Genomic DNA, 22,622 nt, shown 5'->3' on the forward strand with positions numbered 1-22,622 from the left:
CCTCACAAGTTAGTCTAAATCCTGAATTCTAGCCCGGCAACATGTATATAGTACACAGATAACGACAAAAGTTTCCCTAAAACCTGGAATCAATGCAAACAAAACAAACCCAGGAATGGCGCCAGATAGAAGGACCTGTCCTCGGATCTATCAATGGTGGTCCATGCGAAGATGTCCTCTTCCGGCATCCATGGGATGCAAAGTAACAAGAACAGAATACAATAAATGGGTTGTAGAGGCTCTTCGCTACGCCAGACCCAACGCGCAGCTCACGAAGAGAGATGGGCCTCTGGTAGAGAGAATTCTTGTATCGAATAGCCAGGATGAAAGAAGGGTGTTCACGCTTGTGATTTGTACCAAAGGAATATTATTGTGAACGGTGATGTTATCACGGGAATCATAGACTGGGGCGCCGCTGTCTATAGTATATCGGCAAGGGAATATTTCTGCTTACAGTGGCAAGCGTCGGATATAGATTGAAGTAAGCTTATATCCGAGATACTCGAGGTCGACGAGGATGAGTTTTGCGCTGAAGTTAATCATTCCATGGTGGTCTATACTGGGGTTTGAGCTCGGTATACATGCTATATTCATTTCAGACTCATCCAATTGCCACCTGGTGTTTCCTGAACAGCCCGTGCCGACTTCTCAGTTGAGACCTTCCCAGAAGTGGCATGTGCCGGACGGCAAAAGTTTGCAAACCTTGTCGACATAGTTCTAGTGGCAACGCCAAAGTTCCAGACAGCCAAGCATTCGAGCACCGATTGGTGGTCTTCGGGGACTCCTGGAACGATAATGACACCGAGGGAGCCCAGGGAAAGACCTAGACTGATCGGCTGTGTCCGATAGTAATGATGGTCATCCCCATCCCTCCCGCAGGAGAAACAATGTGCCGGGAACATGCACAAATGAGTTGCTGTCTGACAGCCACAGGTCTCATGCCACCAAGAGTATCTCGCACAGACAGCCCACTCAATACTCAGAGGCAAATATGTCTGCGCGGTTGTGGATAATGACCAACTAAAAGGCTTAGGCTAGTTGTCTCAGTTGCAAATCCCCGATTTCAAGGCCCAGGTCCAAGGCTGGCTGGCTGGCTGCCGAGTCCCAGCTGCTCACGGGTCTGTCCGAAGACTCAATTCGCCCGCGCCGAGATCACACCATGTCCATCGCGGGCTTCCGTGTCTGGGAGATCTGGAGCCTCGTCTCAGAAAAGAACGGCGAGGCAACTACCTTCGTTGACCGTCGCATTACCAAGCTCATGGACTAGATGGATCTGCTGTGTGAGGAACCGAGCTCGACGCACCTCAAGGTCATTTTGACGCAGACGGTCGACGTGACTTTCCTGCCCGCGGTCAAATCCGTGGTGGGTGATTATTACAAAGACTAACTGAGGATCCTAGAATGTTGGGACCAGAAGCTGCGTGAAGTGGCTGCCGGTTGGGGTCGTAGTGCCATATATCTTTGACGCTCATGTTGTCATGATGAATCGCAGTCGAGTCTACCAGCTCTACGCGGTGGGTTATCGAGGCAGAGAACGGATTGGGGAAGAACCAGGACCCAGGATGGGAGAATGTCGTTGACCCCTGTGTTGAAACCGGAGTACAGGTCATGATGTCAAAGGTGAAGAAACCGTGTGAGGACCCTGACAAGTACTTGTTCCGGTAAACCGACTGCCCTTCCCTACCATTGCTAAGTCTTTTCGACAGGAACGACATTCTTGGCCCATCGGTGCACCAGGTGATGGCCATAGCAGTCCTCCATGCGTTTGACGGCGTGTTGGTGAACGAGAAACTATACAGATGAAGCCCACAGCCAACGGGACCTTGCATCTCAGACATTGTCATGGATTGATGCAAAAAATATATACACACTGGATTAGTCTGTACCCGAAAATCCAACGCTTGGTCTCAGCGCCCACGGCTTACCTGTTGCGGCGTGGATGGCCGTGTTCCAGCCCGGAACAATGTTCTGGATCCTGAAGATCAATAAGGAAAGGGCACCGTAGCACTGTAGCTGATGTAAAACCATCCGGTCTGGAACCTCTCTGACAGAGCACTAGACAAGTTTCGGGAGAGAGCCAGTCGCAACAATACCACCCTCGAGCCTTTTTTCCTCTTCACTGCAACGCGAGTCGACACCCCCTTGTGGAGAAGCGATCGACGGGATGAATGAGATCATCTTTGCCAGATTCCCGCAGCGGAGACGGGTGTCAGGGCGATCAGAAACATTGGTGGGCATTGCAATCATTCAGTTTGCCTGACGCGAGGGATGAGCTTGGGGCACATGGCAGTTGACATTCCCGACACATTTCCTCCCTCTCTCCTCCGCCTAACCACTAACTATCACCACCAATTAACCAACGCAGCCTGCCTATTCCCTATCGGACTATTGCTCACTCATTCCCTTTCAGGCACAGCGCCAGTGTTTGCCGCAGCCGTCTTTGTCTCGACGGGTCGACACCGGCCAATCACGGCACGGGCAGCGCGCGAGACAAGCCACGGGTCGCCGCATCCGGAGACAAAGAAAACAATGATGAGTCGACCACACTTTTTTTTTCCCTTTCTTCTACGGTCGTATTACCGAGCCTGTCCTAATTATGTAACTAATTGCCGAAACACGAGCGACAATCCATGGATAATAATACCCTAGTGACCTCAACACTTAGAGGAGCAATCAAGAAAAAAGGTACTGTGCCATAGCCCGGGTCGCAGGGTTCTTGGTTCAGGGGCCTTGGGCCTGTCACTAGAGTACGCTAGCACTAGGTATAACAAAGCGCTTGAGGGCCCTTGTAGTGACTTTTTCCCTCTCGGTTGGCTCGGTCTGGATCGCAACGCGCCCATTGATGATCTATTGTCCCATACCCGACAGCCACCACAACCAGCAGGGATTAATGTTATCGGGGCCAAAAAAAGGAATCAAAAAGAAAGAATTGAGCATCGGCCTGCCCAAACGCCTGACCACGCGGAAGCTGGACCACGCCTATACTTGCTGGTCCTGTTCTTTAACCCCCGGTTGTTTCTTTGTCTCGCCTGGATATTTGGTATTGGAGGCTGATTTTCTTTGTCTCTCTCTCTCTGTCTCTTTTTGGATCACCATTACATACTTGATCTCCCCGCCTACCTTCTCCTCGTTTCGCTTATTTCTTTCTTTCCTCTCTTTATTCTCATGGGGGTTGGTGGCTATACTTTCGAGCCCGACCCTTGTGACACTCTTGTTCCTTTGATTACACCTCCTTCCACAAACTGGTTTCATTACGTGGATTTGCTCTCTTTCTTTGTTCTTCTCCTCAAGTGGGAGGGAAGAAAAATATTAATAAATGTCTTACGATCGAGTCCTCCCCAATCCTGCTGCTCTGCGCTATGAGTCCGCTCAAGTCCCTCTGCCTAGACCGGCGACCAGCAATCTCCTCGACCACAAGATCATGAAGGACGACGTGCCCAGAGCAAAGTCGCCTGTGGACCGGTACCACACTGACTGTGGTCCGGTTGGGAGGTCTACTTACAGGTATGCCGAAGATTCTCATGGAGTGCCGTACGCGCACCAACCGATGTCCTCTATCAGGAGTATGGAAAAGATCCCCTCGCCAAAGGGATCCAAGGCCGGACCGATGACCAGCATCAAGGAACTGCCCATTCGCGAGCGGTCCTCGTCCTCGGCCAGCAGCACCAGTCCCGTCAAGCAGAAAGATAATACAATCCAATTTTGTCTCTGCCAGCCGGATCCGAAGATCCCACGGCCTCGTAATGGTGAGTCGATGATGTCCGCGCCGTTGTCCATTGACCCTGGCAAGTGCATTTTTGTTTTCTTGAATTTAGCATGTTCGGCGCCTGATGAGTCTCTGCTAATACTCTTTTTTTTTTCAGCGTTTATCTTGTATCGTCAGCACTATCAGGCTGTAGTTGTGGCTCACAACCCTGGTCTGGCGAACCCGGAGATCTCCAAGATCATCGGGGAGCAGTGGAGATCACTCTCAGAGGAGGAGAAGAGTAAGTGGAAGGCACTGGCCGAGGTAAGTCATTCACTAGACATTAGTTTGCCCATGGCTCATTCTGGTCCAGGAAGAAAAAGCACGTCATCAGCAGCAATATCCAGACTACCGGTACCAGCCCCGGCGGTATGGCCGGGATGGAAGCTCTCGCAATTCTACCTCGGGAATCAGTCACAACCCATCGGGTGCGTCGACCTGCAACCGATGCGGAGGCCGTGTCATGAATGCACCGTCTTCTCCAATGACACCGTTTACTCCAACAAACGGCGCCGCATACCGAGCATCGAGCTTCTCGGGGCCTTCAGCACATCCCAACGCACTCGCCATGCAGAGCTCACACGGCCGAGAGAAAGACCCAGTCCCAAAGCCAATCAAAGTCGAACCTGCAGACGCGCGGGCAACACGCCCGCGTCAATGGGAAGAGAACGGAGGTCGATCACCAGACAACAAGCGCCGCCGAGTGGCCCACCAGGGCCCCTTCAAGCCCAGTCTGCCATCTCACCGAGACAGAAGCCCCGAGTCACCACATTCCATCTCACCATATAGTGCCCGTTCCGACATGGCGCCACCACGCAACGTGTTTCCCATTCTTCATCCTCCGAGGCCTTATGGGAGTGTGTCGGCCCAGGGACATCCCGATCCTAGCCTGAAGCTCCCGCCGCTGCAAACGACTACTCTGGCGATGACACCCACGACACCAGAGTCACAAGACGGACCGCCCAGCGTCGAGGCTACCGTGATGACGATATCTCCGCTGAATAAAATCAAAGTTCTCGCTAAGATCTCGCCTCCTCTTGTGCCATCCTTTCGCGAGACCAACCCACAAAGCCGAGGTCCCGTCATCGCTGTCGATGGCCAAGATCCAGAACTGGTCCGGATCGCCGTGGAGTATCTGGAGCGCCTTCTCAAAAAGGAAGCCAAGTATCAGGTTCGCGTCTTCGAGGGACCCGAGATCCAGGCCCCGCGGCAAGGAGGCCCCGAGGCCGGCCAGATGGGTGATGGAACAGTGGAATATCTCAACACCATTTCCGCGTGGCACCGCGTCTCTGACGAGGTGATCACTTTTGTCAAGTCAGCCTCATCTGCAGACTCTTCCGATGGCAAATCCACAACGACAGACGAAGAGTCTACCCATTCGGGCATGTCGCCGAAGACTATCATTCCCAAGACCGCCAACATGCAGATTCACTCACCGGCGCAGTCGAGCGAGAACGGCTCCGAGGGCAGCGTGATGTCCTCGGGTACGCCAGCTAGCCATCACTGCGCCGTCCCAGTCTCTCTGGTACCGAGATACCAGCTCAGCACGGCGGACGCGTTCGCGTGCTCAATTCCAATCGCCGATGCCTATGCGCCGCTCGACCATTGGCAGTGGATGGCATCCCTGTGGCGCGCGTGCGTTGGGCCTGATATCACAGTGTACATCCGCGAGTGCACCCGGGAGGAACTGGATGGTGTAGGCGGGAACCCGGTTGAGATCCGATTGCAGGATGCACGCACAGTCGTGCTGCGGAAGGTGGTTGGCACTCCTAGGGAGCTGGAGGAGAAGGCGCTGAAGCGGGTTGGATTTGAGATTGAAGATTATCTCACACAGTGATCGTATTTGTAATTAGGATGTTTCTGTCCTTTATGGTCTAAAGAAACTAGAGCTTTGTGTGGCGCCCACGTCTCTTTTTTTATTGTTGTTGTTAAGAGAATCAATTAAGAATGAAGGAAAGCCCGATAGGAGGGCGGTGAGAAACTGCCTCCTTATCTCGGCTTATCAGTCGTCGCATCTGTCACTTGCCAACCATTCTTGCAACCGCGCCAGACCATCTCTTTCCTGGCATATGGAGCATGCAGGGGGCTGTGCTTCAGAAAGGACCCGATTCCGAAGGGCTAGTCAAATTCGGCGAATCCTCGTCGCCCGCTTCGTCGACGACTTCCGCTTCGCCCGGGGTCTCCACACCGATCAAGTCATCAAATTCGACGCCCATTGCTGGCCACTCACCCGCACTGGACACTTTCCAGCAAGATGAATCATCCGATGATCTCGTTCTGTACATTCCTGTGGGAGTTCTAGGGAAATCGCTGGCCCAGGAAGGGCAATTCCCAGAGGCCGAGGTCTCAACGCTCGAGAAACACAACTGGATCCGCACCCGCAGTCGCAATGACGGAGATTATGTTAGGGTTTACGTCCTCCCCGATGATCTAGCTCGCTCATTGATCCCTCGCTCGAGTACCAAACTGAGACACGCTTTGAAGGTTCTCATGTCCAGGATTGATCGATCATGTGAAGCATGGGAGGGTCGATGTCCCCCACACAGTGCAGAATTGGGGATAACAGATAGCGCTGAAGATGAGTCTCTGTGGTATATCTTTAATACGCTTCAGGATCCCAATCCGCGGGTGGAAGCTATGAAGGAGACCCATTCCCAACAGGCCATGGAGGATTTATTGGCAGAGACCATTCCACCGACGGTGCTGGGTCTCAAAACTTTTCTTTATACATACCAGCGTCGGTCCGCTGCAACCATGGTGCAGCGTGAGGCACAACCCTTCCAAACACTCGACCCCCGCCTGCAGGCATGGCAGAGTCCCACTGGGCTGGAGTACTACTATGACAAAGAGGATGGAAGTATTGTTCGTGAGCCTAGACTGTACTCTGAGGCTTGTGGTGGTAAGTTTGAGATAGTTGAAAATTCATGGTTGTCAACTAACCGTCTATTAGGTATTCTGGCGGAGACTATGGGCTGTGGGAAAACGCTGATCTGTCTTGCGGTTATCCTTGCTACTCGTGGACATTTCCCCAAAGTTCCAATACAGTACCAAGATCATGGGTTTCACCCTGTCAGAGACACGACGGGTTCTCTCGTCGACATGGCGGCCGCAGCAGCGGGTCGACTTTCCTTGCCGTGGAAGAGCCACTTTGAGACCCTGAAGCAACAGGGTGTTTTCTTCGGCCGCTGCGTCAAGGCATGCGAGCTACACTGTGGATCATATGAGATCCCCCCGCATCAGACTAGATATCAGGGTCGACACAGCACGTCTTATCCTCGACCGCCAGCCAAGCGGATCAGACTCTGTACTGGAACTCTCGTGGTCGTTCCGCCCAACTTGGTGGACCACTGGGAGCGAGAGATTTGCACGCATACGGAAGGCCTGAAGGTCTTGGTTCTTCGTTCGGGATCTGATGTGACACCCCCCGCGAGTCAACTGTTGGATTTTGATATTGTGCTCTTCTCAAAGACACGATTCGAGCGAGAAGCTGGCGAGGTGATCAATAATCGACGCAATACATTCATACAGGTTAATTCACCACTAACCGAACTGCATTGGCTCCGAGTCATCGTGGATGAAGGTCACGGAGTGGCTGGTTCTGGCTCCAAAACGAACATGATGCATATGCTGAACCAGTTGCATATTGAGCGTCGATGGATTATATCTGGTACCCCATCCACGGGACTCTACGGAGTAGAAATCAGTCTCGCCTCACAGGAGGTGAACACCAGCGATACAGAAACTGCCGATTCCGAAGATATTACCGCCGCTGCACTGCAAGTTCGAAAGAAGACTGGGAACGCAGTCGAAAACGAGCTCAAGGATTTGGATAGGCTTCGGCGCATCGTCATCGAATTCCTTGACTTGAAACCTTGGTCCAACTCCCGCGCCGACGATCCCGCCGACTGGACCAGATACATAAAACCGATTGGGCCTGATGGCAAGAGGCGCAAATCAACGTCACTTCGCGCGACCCTCCAGAGTTTGGTCGTGCGACATCGGCTTAGAACGATTAATTCTGAAATGACACTGCCCAAGCTCTACAATCGGGTGGTCTATCTGGAACCGACATTCCATGACAAATTGTCGATCAATCTTTTTCTTTTCGGTCTGGCGGTCAATTCTATTACCTCCGAGCGCCAGGGTCCTGATTATATGTTCAACAAAAGTAACCGGAACCATCTCACCCAGACCATTAATAACTTGCGCCAGGCTGGATTCTGGTGGGCGGGCTCGGATGTGGATGTCCAAGACACAGTGGATCATGCAGTGAAATATTTGAACAAAAAAAATGACAAGCAAGAACCGGTAGCCCAAGAAGATGTGGGGAGATTAATGCATGGGATTGAGATCGCCCGTCTAGCAATGAACTGTGGAAGTTGGCATGCCTTTAAGCAATTGCACGAACTTGGGATCTTCGTGGAGAAGTTCCCGGATCACTCTCGAGCCCTGTGGGCGCTTGATTCTGATCGAGCGCAACAAGAGCCAATGCTCATCGGTATCACTCAGGCTCGTCATGCACAGCAGTTTGTTGCACAGCATCTTCGATCCTATGATCCTGCTGAAGGTCTCGCGGGCGCTGGTATCAAGGTTCGTCGGGATCTGGAGAAGCGCGACAATGTCACTCGCAAGGGAAAACCAGAGTCAGCAGATGCAGCAGAAACCCAGGGTACATTAATCCAAAGCTCCAAATCACAAAGCAGCAAAACCCCAAAGAAGACATTTGAAAAGAACATCTTCCTGGAACTGCCTGAAAATTCGCCACTGAAGCAAACGCGCCTGCTAGCCACGGCCTCAGCCAAGCTGACATACTTGCTAGACCAAGTGGTGAAATTTCAAGACACCGAAAAAATCATCATTTTTTACGACAATCACAACTCGGCATATTGGATTGCTGAAGGTCTGGAGCTTCTGGGCGTTGAATTCCGCATCTACGCGAGCACATTGAAGCCCGAACTCCGAACCGAATACCTGAAGTTATTCCGCGAGTCAGAGATAGTGCGCGTTCTTCTTATGGACCTGCGGCAGGCGTCGCACGGCCTCCATATCGCACAGGCATCGCGAGTCTTTATTGTCAATCCCATCTGGCAGCCAACTATTGAAAGTCAAGCAATCAAGCGCGCGCATCGAATAGGACAAACGCGACCCGTGTACGTGGAAACTCTCGTGTTGCGGGATACACTGGAAGACCGAATGCTGCGCCGTCGCAAGGAGATGTCTGAGGCGGAGATGCAGCAGGCAGAGAAAAATCTGTTGGACGACAATACCATGAGCGATATCATTCAGAAAGAACCATTTCTTTCCCTGTCGGACGAGTCTTCCACGGCAGCAGCATACCTCGAGCACCCGACGGGCTTCTTTGATCGGCACCGACTGCCGATCCCGGACGACGAGGCGCATCCAGTGCCACGTACTCTGAAGCGGCCCCGTTCTGCTGCTGTGGGGTCTGATGCAGATCCAGACCGGGCTCCTCAAAAAGGGCCAAAAATCAGCTTTGCCGAGAACGTGGAGGTCGTCGAGACCGTTCCTCCCGTTTATTCGTCTCCATCACCGGTTCCTTCACCCGCGGCGGAACCAGATAATGCAAGGAAAGCTGTTTCATTTTCTGTCAGTGACTTGACTGCAGAGAGGTCTGTGGATTCTTCATCGCCATTTCCGGTGGGAGGGGTGAACAGCCCCAACAGGCGGGTCTCCTTATTTGGGCCGTAGTGTTTGTTTCATTGTTTTGGATTGATCATTTTTGGTACTGGACTGGCTTGGACGAATCATAGCAGTGGCGCCAAGGCAATTGATATATGTTGGACCTATGGGGTTCCACTTCCAGTTAGCTTGGGAACCGGTTATACCCTGTGCAATTTGGCGTCTTTTTATACATATAATGTGCCAATTGTCCCAATTCTCAAACATGTACCTCTCATCCATATAAAAACGTTTATTAGATCATCTTGTAACCTGGTGGCCAGGATTTGTTTCATTTAAACGGTAAAGCGCCAAGTCAGTCTCTGATTCGGATTTACTTCGACCAACTTCGCCCTGGAACTTTTCCATTCGACAAGAGAGAGTCCCAAATTCTATATTTCACTACGTACACCCACAATGACTTCAAAAGGGCAAAAAGTCTGCTCCGGGATGCTAGGCAGCACTAAATGTTTACTTAAAGTCATTGTCAACCGATATACTGATACTTCTTAATCAACCTACCAAAGCCTAAATGACATGTCGACCAATGTCGACCATGAGCTCGTATACCAAAGAACCTGGGTATCACAAGACACCAAAAAAAACCCCCCTGTCAAACATTTTCTCCAAGAAGCAGTGAGTTAAATCATTTGCATTATCTTACTATAAAGCTAACAGATCTCTATATTTTAGGGTTTAAACGTCAAAAAGACAGAGCTCAACTATCGTTGACGGTGCTCTTCGAAACCACCAAATCAGCAATACTCGCCAGCGGCACACCACCCATAATCTCAAACACAGCCACGGTGGCCCCGAACTCCTTACCAATCCAGTTTCGAAGATCGACTGCCATCAGCGAGTCGACCCCATAAGTGGAGAGCGGCTTGCTCGGCTCGACGTCCTCCGGCGAAATGGACATGGCGAGTGCCAATTTGACCGCCAGAGCCTTAAGGACAATCTGAATACGCTCGCCCGAGTCTGTCGATTGCCGGAACAGCGTTGCGGGCGAGGCTGCTGGCTGGTCGAGAGCAGTGCCATTTGCGCCGTTGCCGTTTCCACCCTGGCCGGATGATGCACGTGAGTCAGGAAGATATGAGAATGCGGCCAAGAGAGGCCGGTCGAGGACGGCATTAATGGGGCGACCCTGCGCGAGACAATCGGCTGGCGTAAGTAAGCCGAATAGCACCTGGCTGTCGGCTGGGAGCGGGGTTGGGGCAGTTGGGTCGCAGCACATGTCCAACAGGGCGAGCAGCTCAGCTCCATCAACTGGCATCAGATCGCCAGCCACCTGCCGTCGGTTCTGGTAAGACTCCGTCTCGGCGATGATTCCGACATCGCGCATCCAGCCAATGTCGAAGGACAGCGCTTTCTGGCCCTGGGTGACGCGGTAGCGTGCCAGCGCATCTTGAAATGCGCAACCTGCCGAGTAGTTGCAACTAGCCATCTGACCGACAACACCGGCGAGAGAGGAAAGAAGGATGAAGAAATCCAGGTCTCTCGGGAGCAGCTGATGGAGATTCGACGAGGTCTGTACCTTGGACCGTATGGTTAAATCCCACTTGGCGAAGGGCATGTTTTGGAAGATGGCATCTTGGAGGACCATTGCCGCGTTGATGCAGCCCTTAATGGGCGGCATGGTTTTCGCGCATTCTTCTAGCACCCGGGAGAGGCTCGCTTCATCTGAGACGTCGCATTGAGGGGCAATAACAGTAACGCCGCGTGCACTTAGCTGAGCTATGGTCTCCACAGCAGCTTTGGATTTTGGACCTGAGCGAGATGGGATGATCAAGTGCTTGGCTCCTCTGTCAGCCATCCATTGTATGATGACTCGGCCAAGACCGCCAGATCCGCCGGCAATCAAGTACGATGCGTTTTCATCAAAGCTCCACGACAACCGCTCCTGGATATATTGCTGCACAAAGAAAAAGATGTGTCAGTTCATGGGTATGAATCACTAGGCATTGCGACAAGGGACCCACTTACCGGGATAACGTCTTCGGGACCCGCGGTGATCACTATACGGCCAGCGAGCTCCTTATCTTGAAACTGCTTGAAGGCCTGGTCGACGTGTGACGCGTTGTAAACTTGCAGCGGCTGCGGATGTTTAATTTCGCCCTTCCCTAGGAGCCGAATCACCACTTTGAGTAGCTTGGCTGAAACCTTAGGCCGGAGCTGTGTCGGGTCAACGACCGAAAATGTGATATTCCTGGCAAGCAACCCCATTGGAAGGGCTAGGTTGGCCGCTGTATCGGCGCGGCTGACCTGGATGAAGCGTCCACCGCGTGCCAGACATTCGCAAGAAGCCTGCAGCATTTCCTCTCCCACCAGGGAATTCAAGACAACATCGACGCCATCTCTCTGCGTTGCACGTATCACGCCTGCCGCGAACAAAGGAGTCTGGCTCGAGAAAATGTTGTCTGCAGGTACATCCAAGACATTAAGGAGGAACTCTTTTTCTTCGGCAGATGCACTGGTTGCATAGACATGGGCGCCTCGCATTTGGGCTATGCGGACTGCAACTTGCCCCACAGCGCTGGCTGCTAAATGGATGAGGACGTTGTCCCCTTCCTCAAGCTGGCAAATGTTAATGAGAGCGTGGTAAGCCGTCAGCGCTGGATATAGGATCGACGTGGCGGCCTCGACCGACAGGTTGTGAGGAATCCGGATGACGCCGGTCTCATGCGCGCGAGGATATTTGCGCATACATCCAACAGATGACATGCAAACACGGTCACCAGGCTGGATGGATGGATCGCAATCACGGCCCACTCTTGTCACCACCCCCGCACAGTCCCATCCCAGCTGTTCCTTTTGTGCTCCAGTTCGATCAAGAGCAATCTGAACGTCCCGTTCGCTCAAACCCCAGGCTTGCGCTTCAATCTCAACCTCGTGAGGGCCAATGGGGGTCTCGTAGTCGGTATCGTGCACGAATCGTAATGAGTCGAGAGACCCCTTAACACCAATCGAAAGCTGCAAGGCCCCTGTTTTGGCCCAGGGCTTATACTCCAGCTGTGGCGAGAGAAGCCGTTGAATGGTCTTGTTACCATTCACATTTTCGACCGCCCTGCCTGTCATGAGGACACCGTCTCGCACAATGTACTCCAATTCCTTGGATGACGGCGATCCAAAGCTGGTCTCGACAACTTTGGCAATGTAATGCGCGAGTGCAGCAGCATCAGTCTCATTCTCGATAGCCAGACTCACGACTTGGCTGTCTGATTGTTCGGCGCGGATCGAGCGCAGGAAGCCTTGAATGGCGTTGTATTGAGGAGTTTGCGCATCATCTGGGCCCCAAGCTGTCACCCACAGCAGCTTGCTTGCTTTCTGGGTTAAATATTGCTGAGTTGCAAAGTCCTCTTCGGACAGTGTGGCCAGCAAGGGCTTGTCGATCTCCGCCAGACAAACGACTATGTCATTCTTGGCCGAATCTGCCAGCGTCTGCTGGAGCTCCAGCGCAGAAAACGGACAGACACTGGTTGGCAAGATGCACTGGGGGTCCAGATGGCTGCGCACCAAATTTGCCAAGTGTACTTGCTGATCGGACTGCTCCCGATCGACCACCGTGACAAATTGACCCGAGCTCAGCCTTGTCTCCGGTGACTTCGGCGCCTCTTCTACGGCCGTGGTCACAATAATGCTCATGGCGTGACACTCCTCACTTTCGTAGTCTCGGATGACCAGATCATTGCCTGAGAAGCCATTGCTGCGTAGGCAGATATCCCACAGGGACTCGGATACAGCTGGGGAATGGGGCCGCCAGTCCTCACGAGCATTCCACCAGCCAGGGACCAGACCAGTGGTAAAGTTGACGGCGACGTCATCCGGGTTGATGGCCTCGAGCAGGACGAGGCGACCACCCGGTTTCACAGCTTCACGAACATTTCGAATCGCAGCCTCGAGGTCCGTTGTCGCGTGCAGGACACTAGCCGCAATTACCAAATCGTAGGAAGCCGGTTTGAAGCCCTGGGTCTCGATCGCTCGATCCATGTCTAGCGTGTGGAAGGTCATGCGGCCCTCAGTGTGCAACTGGGACCAGCGGGTTCTTGCCCGATCCAGAAACATGGGCGAGATATCGGTGTAGCTGTATTCGGCAAAGCTTGGCGCTCCAGTTCGACTCTCGCGCTCTTCCAATGCGGCCAATACCTGCGCCGTCATACCTCCGGTGCCAGCGCCGACCTCGAGGATTTGCATCGCCGGGTTCTCGTGAGCGGCCAAGTCCAAAATACCGGCCAGCCGGCCATCGGCACACATATCCTCAAAGAGAGAGCCATAAAATGTATCTGCCAAATCGGAATTGAAGACCACTTCAAGAGGGTCGATTTCTCCTGCTAGGATATCCGGTAGCCGTCGTGCACTTGCAGTGAACAGCTTCCAGGTCGGCATGGCATTTTCAAACTCAGACAGCTGAGCCTCAATCTGAAAATCGCTAATGGTCTCTGCTTCCGATTGCTTGGATAACGGCAGCTTACGGACGTGGAAGTCAAGCCACTCAACGTGCTGGCTTAGGCTTGCGGGAACCTTAGCGCGGTCCAGGTCTCTCAGGGTGCGCAAAGCGACAAAATCCAGCGCTGAGCAGAGTTTGGTGTAATTGGCCACCATTGCAGTCTCATCCACGCTTCTGTCAACTGGAAACAAGCGCGATAGGTTGCTGGGTTCGAGCAGGCTCAGCTGCGGCTTCCACTCGACGCTGTATATCAATGTTTTTTCTTTTCTTTCGGCATCCTCCTTTGACACAGTCGCCATTACAGCCTGCCGAACATGGCACAGAATGGTTCCATCCTCGGCAAGAGCATAAAGGCTGCCCTGCTCTCCTAGTCCACGATCGCCGCGTGCAGTCACATTCGAAGTCGCAAGCCATTGAATGGAGCTATTCTGTGGATGCTGCCAGCCGGAAGGCGCAAGCCACGCGTCCACTAGGCGAACAGGAATGTTGGCTGCTGGCTGCTGGCCTGCGCTGGCCCGCAGTACCATGAAGGCCTGATCCAACACCGCTGGGTGCACCAAACTGCTGGTCTCAAATATCGGCTTGTTGACATCGACGCGTCCCATGGCGTTCTTTTCGCCATCCCAGCAGACGTCTTCCAATCGCTTGAACGTCGGTCCGTATTGGAGGCCAATATCAGCTGCGTCGCGGTACAAGGCGCGTGAGTCGATTGGGCGGCCGCAAGATTCGTTCGCTTGTTTGAATCGGCTGTGTATGGCCTCGTCGGTCATCCCGTTGTGGAGCGGCACCGAGTCTTCATATTCAATTTGGATGCTCGCATCGCAACATTCTGTCCACTGGCCCCGTGAATATGAAAAAATGGCGATGTCGAACTGGGGCGACTTGTCATTTTCCGATCCTTTTACCGGCCTCAAACGAACCTGGGTTTCGGTTCGCTCCTCCCAAGCTTTCGGCACAATGATGGGGCTCATAAACTCTATTTGCTTCACGAGGTAGCCCCGGACCATGCGATCGGTAGGAACCATCTGTTGGGCTGCCTCAACGGCCATGATAAGCATTCCCGCTGCCGGGTAGAGGACTGTGTCGCTGATCTGACCTCAGAGTTAGCACTTGGGCCGACTTTGCTTAATGTGATTCACGGAGAGGCCTACCCTGTGGTCTTCGGTCCATGCCGTTGATTCGATACTCAAGAAATTCCTCCACCGAGGTTCCAAAGGATTCCAATCCGACGTTCGGACCCCAAGGGTCTCCCCTTGGACTGTCCCTCGTAATCTGAAATCCCGAACAATACGCGACTCAGCCCAATAGCGACTTGTCCGATCAAAAGGATATTCGGGGCAATCAACAAGAAACGAAGGCCGTGTCTCGGTTGATTGTTGGTTAACTCCTGGGACAGACACTGGGTGTCCGAAGCAGAATAGCCGTCCAGCAAGCTCGAGAGTAGTTTGAAATGATGAATGGGACCGATGAAGCACACTTTCGTACCGGATTTGCTTCTTTCGGTTGCCTTCCTGTTGAATCGTGTCGTTCACTGGCCGTTTGAGCGCCGGGTGGGGACCAATCTCAACTAGGTCTGTGATACTTCCCAGCCCAACCTTCAGTGTTGATGACTTCTGCGTGAGCAACTGAATGGCGTCTGCAAATCGAACTGGAGAAACAAGATTGTCGACCCAGTACTGCGCTGTGGCCAAATTTTCCGGGCAGATACTCATACCAGACACCGAGGAAACCATCGGAATGAGGCCTGCCGCTTTACGCGTTTGACGGTCAACGCCCTCGAGGCTACCGACCAGCGACAGATACTCATCTGCGATGGCACGCATTGACGGTGAGTGGTATGCAACTCCAGTCTTGAGCTTCGCAGCGAAAATACCGTCCTGATCTGCTTGCGCTTTAATTGCATTGATTGCCTGCTCAGGACCGGACAGTGTGCAGTTGAGGGGACTATTGATGCAGGCTACAGTGACATCACTGGCAGCTGCATCTCTAACGCTGTTCAGGTATTCTGGCACCTTGGCTTCGGCCACGTTTATCGATAGCATAGCCCCTGGAGAAGTGGTGCTGGAGGCTCTCAGCTCTCCGGTCAGCTGGCCCCGGAAATATGCGACTTTACACGCCGAAGTTAAAGACAAAGCACCGATAGTATACCTGGTGATTTGAAGAATGGTCAGTAATTCAGTCCTTCATTCTGGGGAACTGGTCTTGAATGGCTTGGGGGTAGTTACTTACGCTGCAGCAATTTCGCCGGATGAGTGTCCGACAACAGCTTTCGGGGTGATACCGAAGCTCTCTAATAAATCCACCAGAGCGATTTGTATAGCTGTAGATAGGGGCTGACTGTATTCGGGCTGGTCAATGTTCTCCTTACAGCGGAGCTCATCTAAGCGAGGCGGTTAGTCAAAGTTCCTGAGATGAACAATGATCTGAGTGCCATTTCACTTACCGAATATTGACCACTTGCATCCCAGACTGGCGTAGATGTCATCGACCTGTCTTAGAGTCTCTGCAAACACGGGGTACTGAACTAAATCCCAGCCCATACTAACATATTGGGCCCCCTGGCCCGTGAACACAAAAGCAAGGCCGGTCTCAGTCGAGCTTCGAATTGGCTTTGCTGGAGACAGAGCTTTCTCTTCTTCGTTCGTGACAACTGCAAAGGCTCGCCACAGCATTTTGCTTCGCCTGGCGCCTAGCGTGAAGGCCAGGCGATCGAGCTTTTCTGGGTCACTGGCCACACTTTTAGCGTAGAAGGACTTGTAGCCTTCAATCGTGCGTTTCACCGCATTCTCGTCAGCGGCGGTCCATACAAGCAACCGTGGGAGGGTTGATGCGGCTTCCATGGCTTTGCTGTTGCCGTTGGTAACGCCGTTGCCATTTACATGGACGGTTCCGTTGGCTGAGACATCCCCGTTCGCATGAGCTGATCCATTTGTGCACGTGGTGCCATTGGCGTGTGCGGTTTCATCAACATGGCCATTTTCGTAGTCATGTCCGTTTCCATTATCCCGAGCATCCCCATTACTCGTGGTGACCACGCCGTCTGTTGAAGCACGCTTGATAGAGGCTGTGCAATGATTGCCAGCTAGGCCACGCTCCTGCATGTAATGAAGGGCATCGTCGAGAATGACGTGCGTGTTGGAGCCTCCGAATCCGAACGAATTCACGGATACTCGACGTAGGCCCGCGGTTGGCCAAGGTATACTTCGTGAAGGGACCTGAACGGTAGCCATGTTAGTGCTTTCGCCACGAGTACTAGCAGTAGTCGATACCTACCTCTGTATGATAGAAATTTACATCAATCGCGGGGTTCACTTTTTCCAAGAGAGCGTTGGGGGGGATGATTCCTTTTTCCAGGGTCACTGGTGCGAAAATGAGTACTCCAAGGTTCAGGACAGTAGGAAGAGAGAGGGTCATACAAATCGATTTGATTAAGCTCGCGAGGCCGCTCGCCCCTTCCAGATGGCCAATATTTGCTTTCACAGAGCCACTGAGGATTGATTAGAGGTGATTCCGGTCTCAAGATGCTAGTGTAATACGGACACGTAAAGAGGCTCTTCGGCCGATCGACATTTTCGGAAAACCCGCCCAATAGCTCTCATCTCGATCGGGTCTCCCACGGGAGTTCCAGTTCCTAAATTCCATCTTGTTAAAAGTGTGTTAGACTAAGGACGGCTTTTTTCACCATACCGTGTGCCTCAACATAACGCGTCTCATCGAGGGGAAGATTAGCCTGCTTGTAGACGTGACGAATCAATTCCTCCTGTGATTGAGGACTCGGCTGCGTTAGTACTGGGGTATGACCATCCTGGTTCGACCCTGTCGAGCGAATAACAGCGCGAATCATGTCACCGTTCTCTATCGCGGCAGATACGGGCTTAAGGACCAGAGCGAGGGTCCCTTCGCCTCTGGCGTATCCGTTTGCGCGGTGGTCAAAGCTATAGGAGAGGCTGTCGGACGAAAGAAAGTTCTGGCTCGACAAGATCTGAAAATCGGACGGATCAAGGAGCATATTGGCTCCAGTAACGAGGGCCTTTGCGTGGTCAGCGATTGAGTAAACATTATTGTCCGCTAACCGCTCAAGCAAGACTCACAGCTGAGGCATCGCCACTCCGAATCGATTTGCAAGCCATATCAATTGCGGACATACTCCCTGAGCAGGCGGTATTGACATGGATGCTAGGTCCACGTAGGTCAAAGTACCAGCTCACCCGATTCGGAATGACGCACGCTACAGAGCTGCCGGTGGCTGCCGTGCGCTCTACATTCTCGGGATCCATGGCGCTCATGCGCACGTAGTCTTCTATCATGGAAGCTGAGAAGACGGCGGTGCGCGAGCCCTTTAGGGTTTCAACTGGGATCCCGGCTGTGATGACCTGTTTAGTTTTCCTTCTTTGCTTTTTTCTTTTGCATGGTTTCGTAGGGGTTTTTTTGCTCACAGTTCTCGAAAGCCCTATAAGATTCCTCCAATGTCCATCGTTGCAAAGGATCCATTGACGCCGCCTTATCGAATATTTAGTTTGGTACTTACTTCATTGAATACTTCAGCTTTACTTACCTCCTGCGCCGTGACCGAGAAGAATGGCGCATCGAAACCTCCAATGTCCTCGTTAAGAAAATGCGCACCCCGAGTAGGGAACTGCCTCGCGATGAGTGGCCATAGCTGGCATACAGGGAATTTATTGCAACCATACTTTAATGAGTTTGTGGTTCACAAATGAGTCTGGATTAACGCGAGACTCCGGCCAGTCCGTTCTGAGGTTCCGTTGTTCCTCGAGAACCGTCCAGAAAGACGTATCATCCTTGACATCTTGTGGAAGTTTATATGAAAATCCGATAATGGCGATGTCGTCTGGCGCGGCCGACATTACGTTGGAGTTTGATGGGCTCATCGTTTCAGTCGTCAACACCCGTGAACCGTTAATATCTCAAATTCACCAATCTGCAAAATTGGCTTTTAAGCAGCAGATAATTTAGAATGAGTTCCCCGCCAGATTGCTACCTTTTGTGTGGCTTGACGTGTGCTGGAAATGCTATACCGCTAGAGTCAAAACCACATCGGCGTTTACTGTCTAATACAGCTATTCTCTCATTCCCGAGAAGTGGACTCCGCATGAATCATGCTCCCGATACCACGGTCGTCGTCCCCACTATGGGGGATGATCAGTTCACTAGGCATCCCATGGCTGCAATCGCTGGCCACCGTAACAGCACTCTGGATGGATTGACGGTGAATTCCCTCGGAGGAAATCCTTTGGAAGAAGTCGATTAGCATCGGGGGCGGGAATTGACGGATAATCACTTACCTTGGAGTATTAATTGACTCGCCTTTTTTTGGTTCCGTGCGTCTGATTATTTTGTTCCTTTTTTAGCGGGTTGCATTGACCACTCGGAACGGACTGAATAATAACTTACCTAAATTTGCCTCTTCAGGTTACCCACTGTCTGACTCTGACAGCCGTTCTTTATCTTTCCCCCGTAGTTTACAACCACTCAAGGAGTGGGGCAATAACGATTCAGTCAATGTTTCAGGTTAGTTGGCAAGTAGACTTACGCCGAAAGATCAGTTCGTCTAATTAGTGGTGTTCCTTTGGGTTCGGTATGTCCTGGCCATTGCCAACATGTGATTTGATCGGAGCATGGGTGTCAAAACTACTAACGATCATGATATCCCGTGAGGGGCTTCAATAATACGGTAACACCATAATCATAACGCTGATATCCACAATTGATACAGGATAAAGCTAAAATATTGAGAAGGTTCGCACTAGCTGTACAGCTCACTGGCCCGCTCAATCGTCCGTTCAATGGCTTGTAAGGTTGCTGTCAACCCCTCCGTCGTTGACGCGGACCCGGGAACGTGGTGGCCCAGATCATGCCGAACCACCTCGCGCGAGGCCTCCGCACAAATCGAGACCAAGGCCTCCTCATCATCGGGCCACAATTTATCCAGTGGCGAAAGATGCCGTAGTCGAGCAAAATTCTTCTCAACTATAACCGCCGTAGGCACATGGACCACCACCCCGTCAATGGTTGGATCAATACAACGCAGGTGTCTGGTACGGACGACATCCGGGTCGAAAGGAACAGCAGCACTAAAGAAGATACCACATTTAAATCCCGCAAAGGAATTCCTGGCGTCTTCAATCAGTAGCAGAGCTGCCATCATCCCGCCCTCCGAAAATCCCATCACTCCGTCGAACGGCCCCTGGCTGCGGACGTACTCCACTAATCCCACCACCAGGTCACTGTACTGACCCACGTCGTTCGTGGTGTTCGGGATATACCCATAGAACTCGTTAGTTACCACTGCAGCGCCTGCAGTTCTTTAGCTGCTTCCCAGCTGGCTGGGACTCGGCTTTTCACCGCCGTCAACGCAGCACATACCTTCACTTGGCGTGGTGGCAACCGCACCATCGATAAATACAAACTCGTGCTCATCTAGCTCCTCTCGAATCCTCGCTAGCTAGGATCTCAGAAGATGGGTTTTCCACCGGTGATCTGGCTGTACGACCTACCGGTTTGCATTTCAAAAATCTGCAAAAGTTAGCTGCTAGTAATGATGGGATAAGTAAAGCGATAAAAGACGGACCTTGGAACACGTGCCCCTGCCGTGAAGGCAAAGAAACCTCATCGTGGCGTGCACAATTCTTTGTATGCTCTTTGAAGCCGGATAATAATAGTGCTACATGGATGGAGTATTTATATGGTACCGAGGGGCCAATTTGCGGCCCGTCTACTCCGAAACCACAGTACGGATGAGCGGGTCCCTTTCTGCGAGTGGAACCCTCCTACAGGCGTGGAGCACTGTCTTGGGCACGCTATACCTGTGCACACGCCGAATCGACGGCCTAGAAACATACATAAATATATACAAAATCAATCAAATCATACAATTTCTCGGTACTGCACTGCTGTCCGGAGGTTTTGCCATCCATTCGGGATGACCCCATTCAATCTACGGGTACATGAACTTGTCGTCCCCATTCGTACAGCGAGAGTCCTGCATAACAGCGATGCGGGTCGTACGCGTGATGCCTGCATTGGGTACTCCGCCGTGTAGATACTCTGTGGACTCGGACGATTTCAGGTTGTCCAGTTTGTAGAAGGAGTTGTCGATCGTACTTCCCGCCAACCTGCTGTGGTTGCTCGATGGGCCGGTCCCCGCATCCCGCTTGGAACTGTTCGTTGTCTTCATACCAACCGCTCTTTTCATCTTCCGGAGTACCCCTGTATCCTTCAGAATCCTGGGGACACAGGGCACGCAGAGAATAAAGAAACCGCAAGTTATTCCGGCAGTCGCCCAGAAGGCCAATGGACCGAGGGTCCGGGTGGCGTCTGCGACTCGGCCGTGTATGATCGTTGTGGAAAGTCGGAAGGCGGCCGAAATGCAGGCACTAAGTGTTCCTCAATGTTAGTATCGGGATATAATCCCCCGGTGCTGAATTCAAGACTTACAGCAGACCCAATCCAAAGATAATCGACACACCCAACCGCTTCTGCCACGTCATCTTGAGAGATCAGATCACCTGCTGCGGTAGTAACAGAATTGCAACATCAGATATGGGCTGAATACTCGCGGATTCCACTTCTAGTTTGTACATATCAAAGCACTTGCTCGTCGCCTGGATGGTAATGTCCCAAATAGCTCTGTGAGGAATTCAAGGCAACAACGACACCGATGCCCGACATAGCCTGGACAGCAATGACCACCACGCTGCCCCACCAGAACTAACCTTCAGATCGGCGGCCTTGTGGAGCGAACATGCGGCACCATTTGATTAGGATGGCTGCCTTCGGCATCGGCAGTGCAATCGAGTAGAAGACGCCGAAGATCAAGACACACTACATAGTATACTCTGTGAATCCCGGAACTTTCTAAAGTCCGTACTATTGCAGACTTACAAATTCGGTCGGGATGATATCTGCCAATCGAACGTTCCACTGATGGACGAAGAATCCGGGTTTTTGGACAAACTTTATCTCGGCGTAAAGGGCACCCCAAAAGCATTCCTGGAGTTTATTAGCATCGTATAGCGACATCTTTCCACCAATTGGAACATACATAGGCGCAAATTGTCATGACTGTAAAAAAAAAGAAGCAAAGTCTGTTAGCTCTGAATCACCGGGCTCGTATCCTCCACGTTGGCTGGAAGAGAAAGGTACAACTAAACGCGGGCATAGGCTCGTAACGAGAGACATAATGTAGCAACAGCGGCGTAGGCTGTCAATACGCCAATAGCAAGGGGATTGTTATAGGCGGGTTCGTTAGGTTCGGAACGGCACTAAGTGGTAACACAAGCGTAGGTCCGTTGAAATCTAGTGCAAACTGTGTGATTGTGATAGATAAATCAATGCGATCGGTTTGGAAGTCGTACTTTAGGGCCGTTCCGGATTTTATAACAGAAGTGAACAGTTCGAACCACGGGTCCGCATTTTGTTAGGCTGGGATCTCAATTGTGATCTTCAGGAGGATTGCGTCCATAGATCTAGTCTAAAATCTTGTCGAAGTTTTTTGCATGAGCCATGGCGAGTCAAGAAGGTGGCGCGTGTTGATAGAGATTCAATTCCATAGGGGAAGATATTTACTTGCTGGGCGACTTTGAATCTAGAAGATGGTGGAGCCACACCCGAGGCTCCGGTTGTAAAACAAAGCCATTGTTCCGTCAACATGCAAGTCAAGAGAGGCCAACCGTTGATCGGCAGCACATGATTTTATTTTTGCGGTCATACAAAAAATCATCCGGATGGCGGCAC

The 22,622-nt window shown here is 52.0% G+C and overlaps 6 protein-coding genes across 6 annotated transcripts; 3 read left to right on the forward strand and 3 right to left on the reverse strand.

The window, feature by feature from the left end:
- Positions 1-1,159: 1,159 nt before the first annotated feature.
- On the forward strand, positions 1,160-1,803 carry N7474_007308 (uncharacterized protein; the record flags this gene model as incomplete). Its single annotated transcript, XM_057198718.1, has 4 exons — positions 1,160-1,241; positions 1,401-1,436; positions 1,493-1,661; positions 1,707-1,803. 4 exons carry the CDS (start codon positions 1,160-1,162, stop codon positions 1,801-1,803), a joined length of 384 nt encoding a protein of 127 aa, XP_057052158.1.
- A 1,513-nt stretch (positions 1,804-3,316) lies between these two features.
- On the forward strand, positions 3,317-5,582 carry N7474_007309 (putative HMG box transcriptional regulator; the record flags this gene model as incomplete). Its single annotated transcript, XM_057198719.1, has 3 exons — positions 3,317-3,746; positions 3,864-4,009; positions 4,059-5,582. 3 exons carry the CDS (start codon positions 3,317-3,319, stop codon positions 5,580-5,582), a joined length of 2,100 nt encoding a protein of 699 aa, XP_057052159.1.
- Positions 5,583-5,821: 239 nt separating this feature from the next.
- N7474_007310 (uncharacterized protein) lies at positions 5,822-9,454 on the forward strand (the record flags this gene model as incomplete). The annotated part of the gene is made up of 2 exons (XM_057198720.1): positions 5,822-6,644; positions 6,696-9,454. 2 exons carry the CDS (start codon positions 5,822-5,824, stop codon positions 9,452-9,454), a joined length of 3,582 nt encoding a protein of 1,193 aa, XP_057052160.1.
- A 688-nt stretch (positions 9,455-10,142) lies between these two features.
- N7474_007311 (Acyl transferase/acyl hydrolase/lysophospholipase) lies at positions 10,143-18,733 on the reverse strand (the record flags this gene model as incomplete). The annotated part of the gene is made up of 13 exons (XM_057198721.1): positions 10,143-11,336; positions 11,408-14,959; positions 15,020-16,016; positions 16,098-16,248; positions 16,312-17,083; positions 17,142-17,355; positions 17,409-17,499; positions 17,556-17,898; positions 17,960-18,044; positions 18,096-18,231; positions 18,305-18,368; positions 18,424-18,504; positions 18,560-18,733. 13 exons carry the CDS (start codon positions 18,731-18,733, stop codon positions 10,143-10,145), a joined length of 7,854 nt encoding a protein of 2,617 aa, XP_057052161.1.
- Positions 18,734-19,632: 899 nt separating this feature from the next.
- On the reverse strand, positions 19,633-20,393 carry N7474_007312 (Serine hydrolase FSH; the record flags this gene model as incomplete). Its single annotated transcript, XM_057198722.1, has 3 exons — positions 19,633-20,183; positions 20,253-20,327; positions 20,384-20,393. 3 exons carry the CDS (start codon positions 20,391-20,393, stop codon positions 19,633-19,635), a joined length of 636 nt encoding a protein of 211 aa, XP_057052162.1.
- A 430-nt stretch (positions 20,394-20,823) lies between these two features.
- Positions 20,824-21,948, reverse strand: N7474_007313 (uncharacterized protein; the record flags this gene model as incomplete). The annotated part of the gene is made up of 5 exons (XM_057198723.1): positions 20,824-21,262; positions 21,355-21,397; positions 21,602-21,710; positions 21,771-21,878; positions 21,931-21,948. The coding sequence occupies 5 exons, from the start codon at positions 21,946-21,948 to the stop codon at positions 20,824-20,826; spliced, it is 717 nt and encodes a 238-aa protein (XP_057052163.1).
- Positions 21,949-22,622: the final 674 nt, after the last annotated feature.

The sequence above is a fragment of the Penicillium riverlandense genome (genome assembly GCF_028828495.1).
Source record: "Penicillium riverlandense strain IBT 135883 chromosome Unknown utg000006l_segment0_segment0, whole genome shotgun sequence".
Lineage (NCBI taxonomy): Eukaryota > Fungi > Ascomycota > Eurotiomycetes > Eurotiales > Aspergillaceae > Penicillium > Penicillium riverlandense.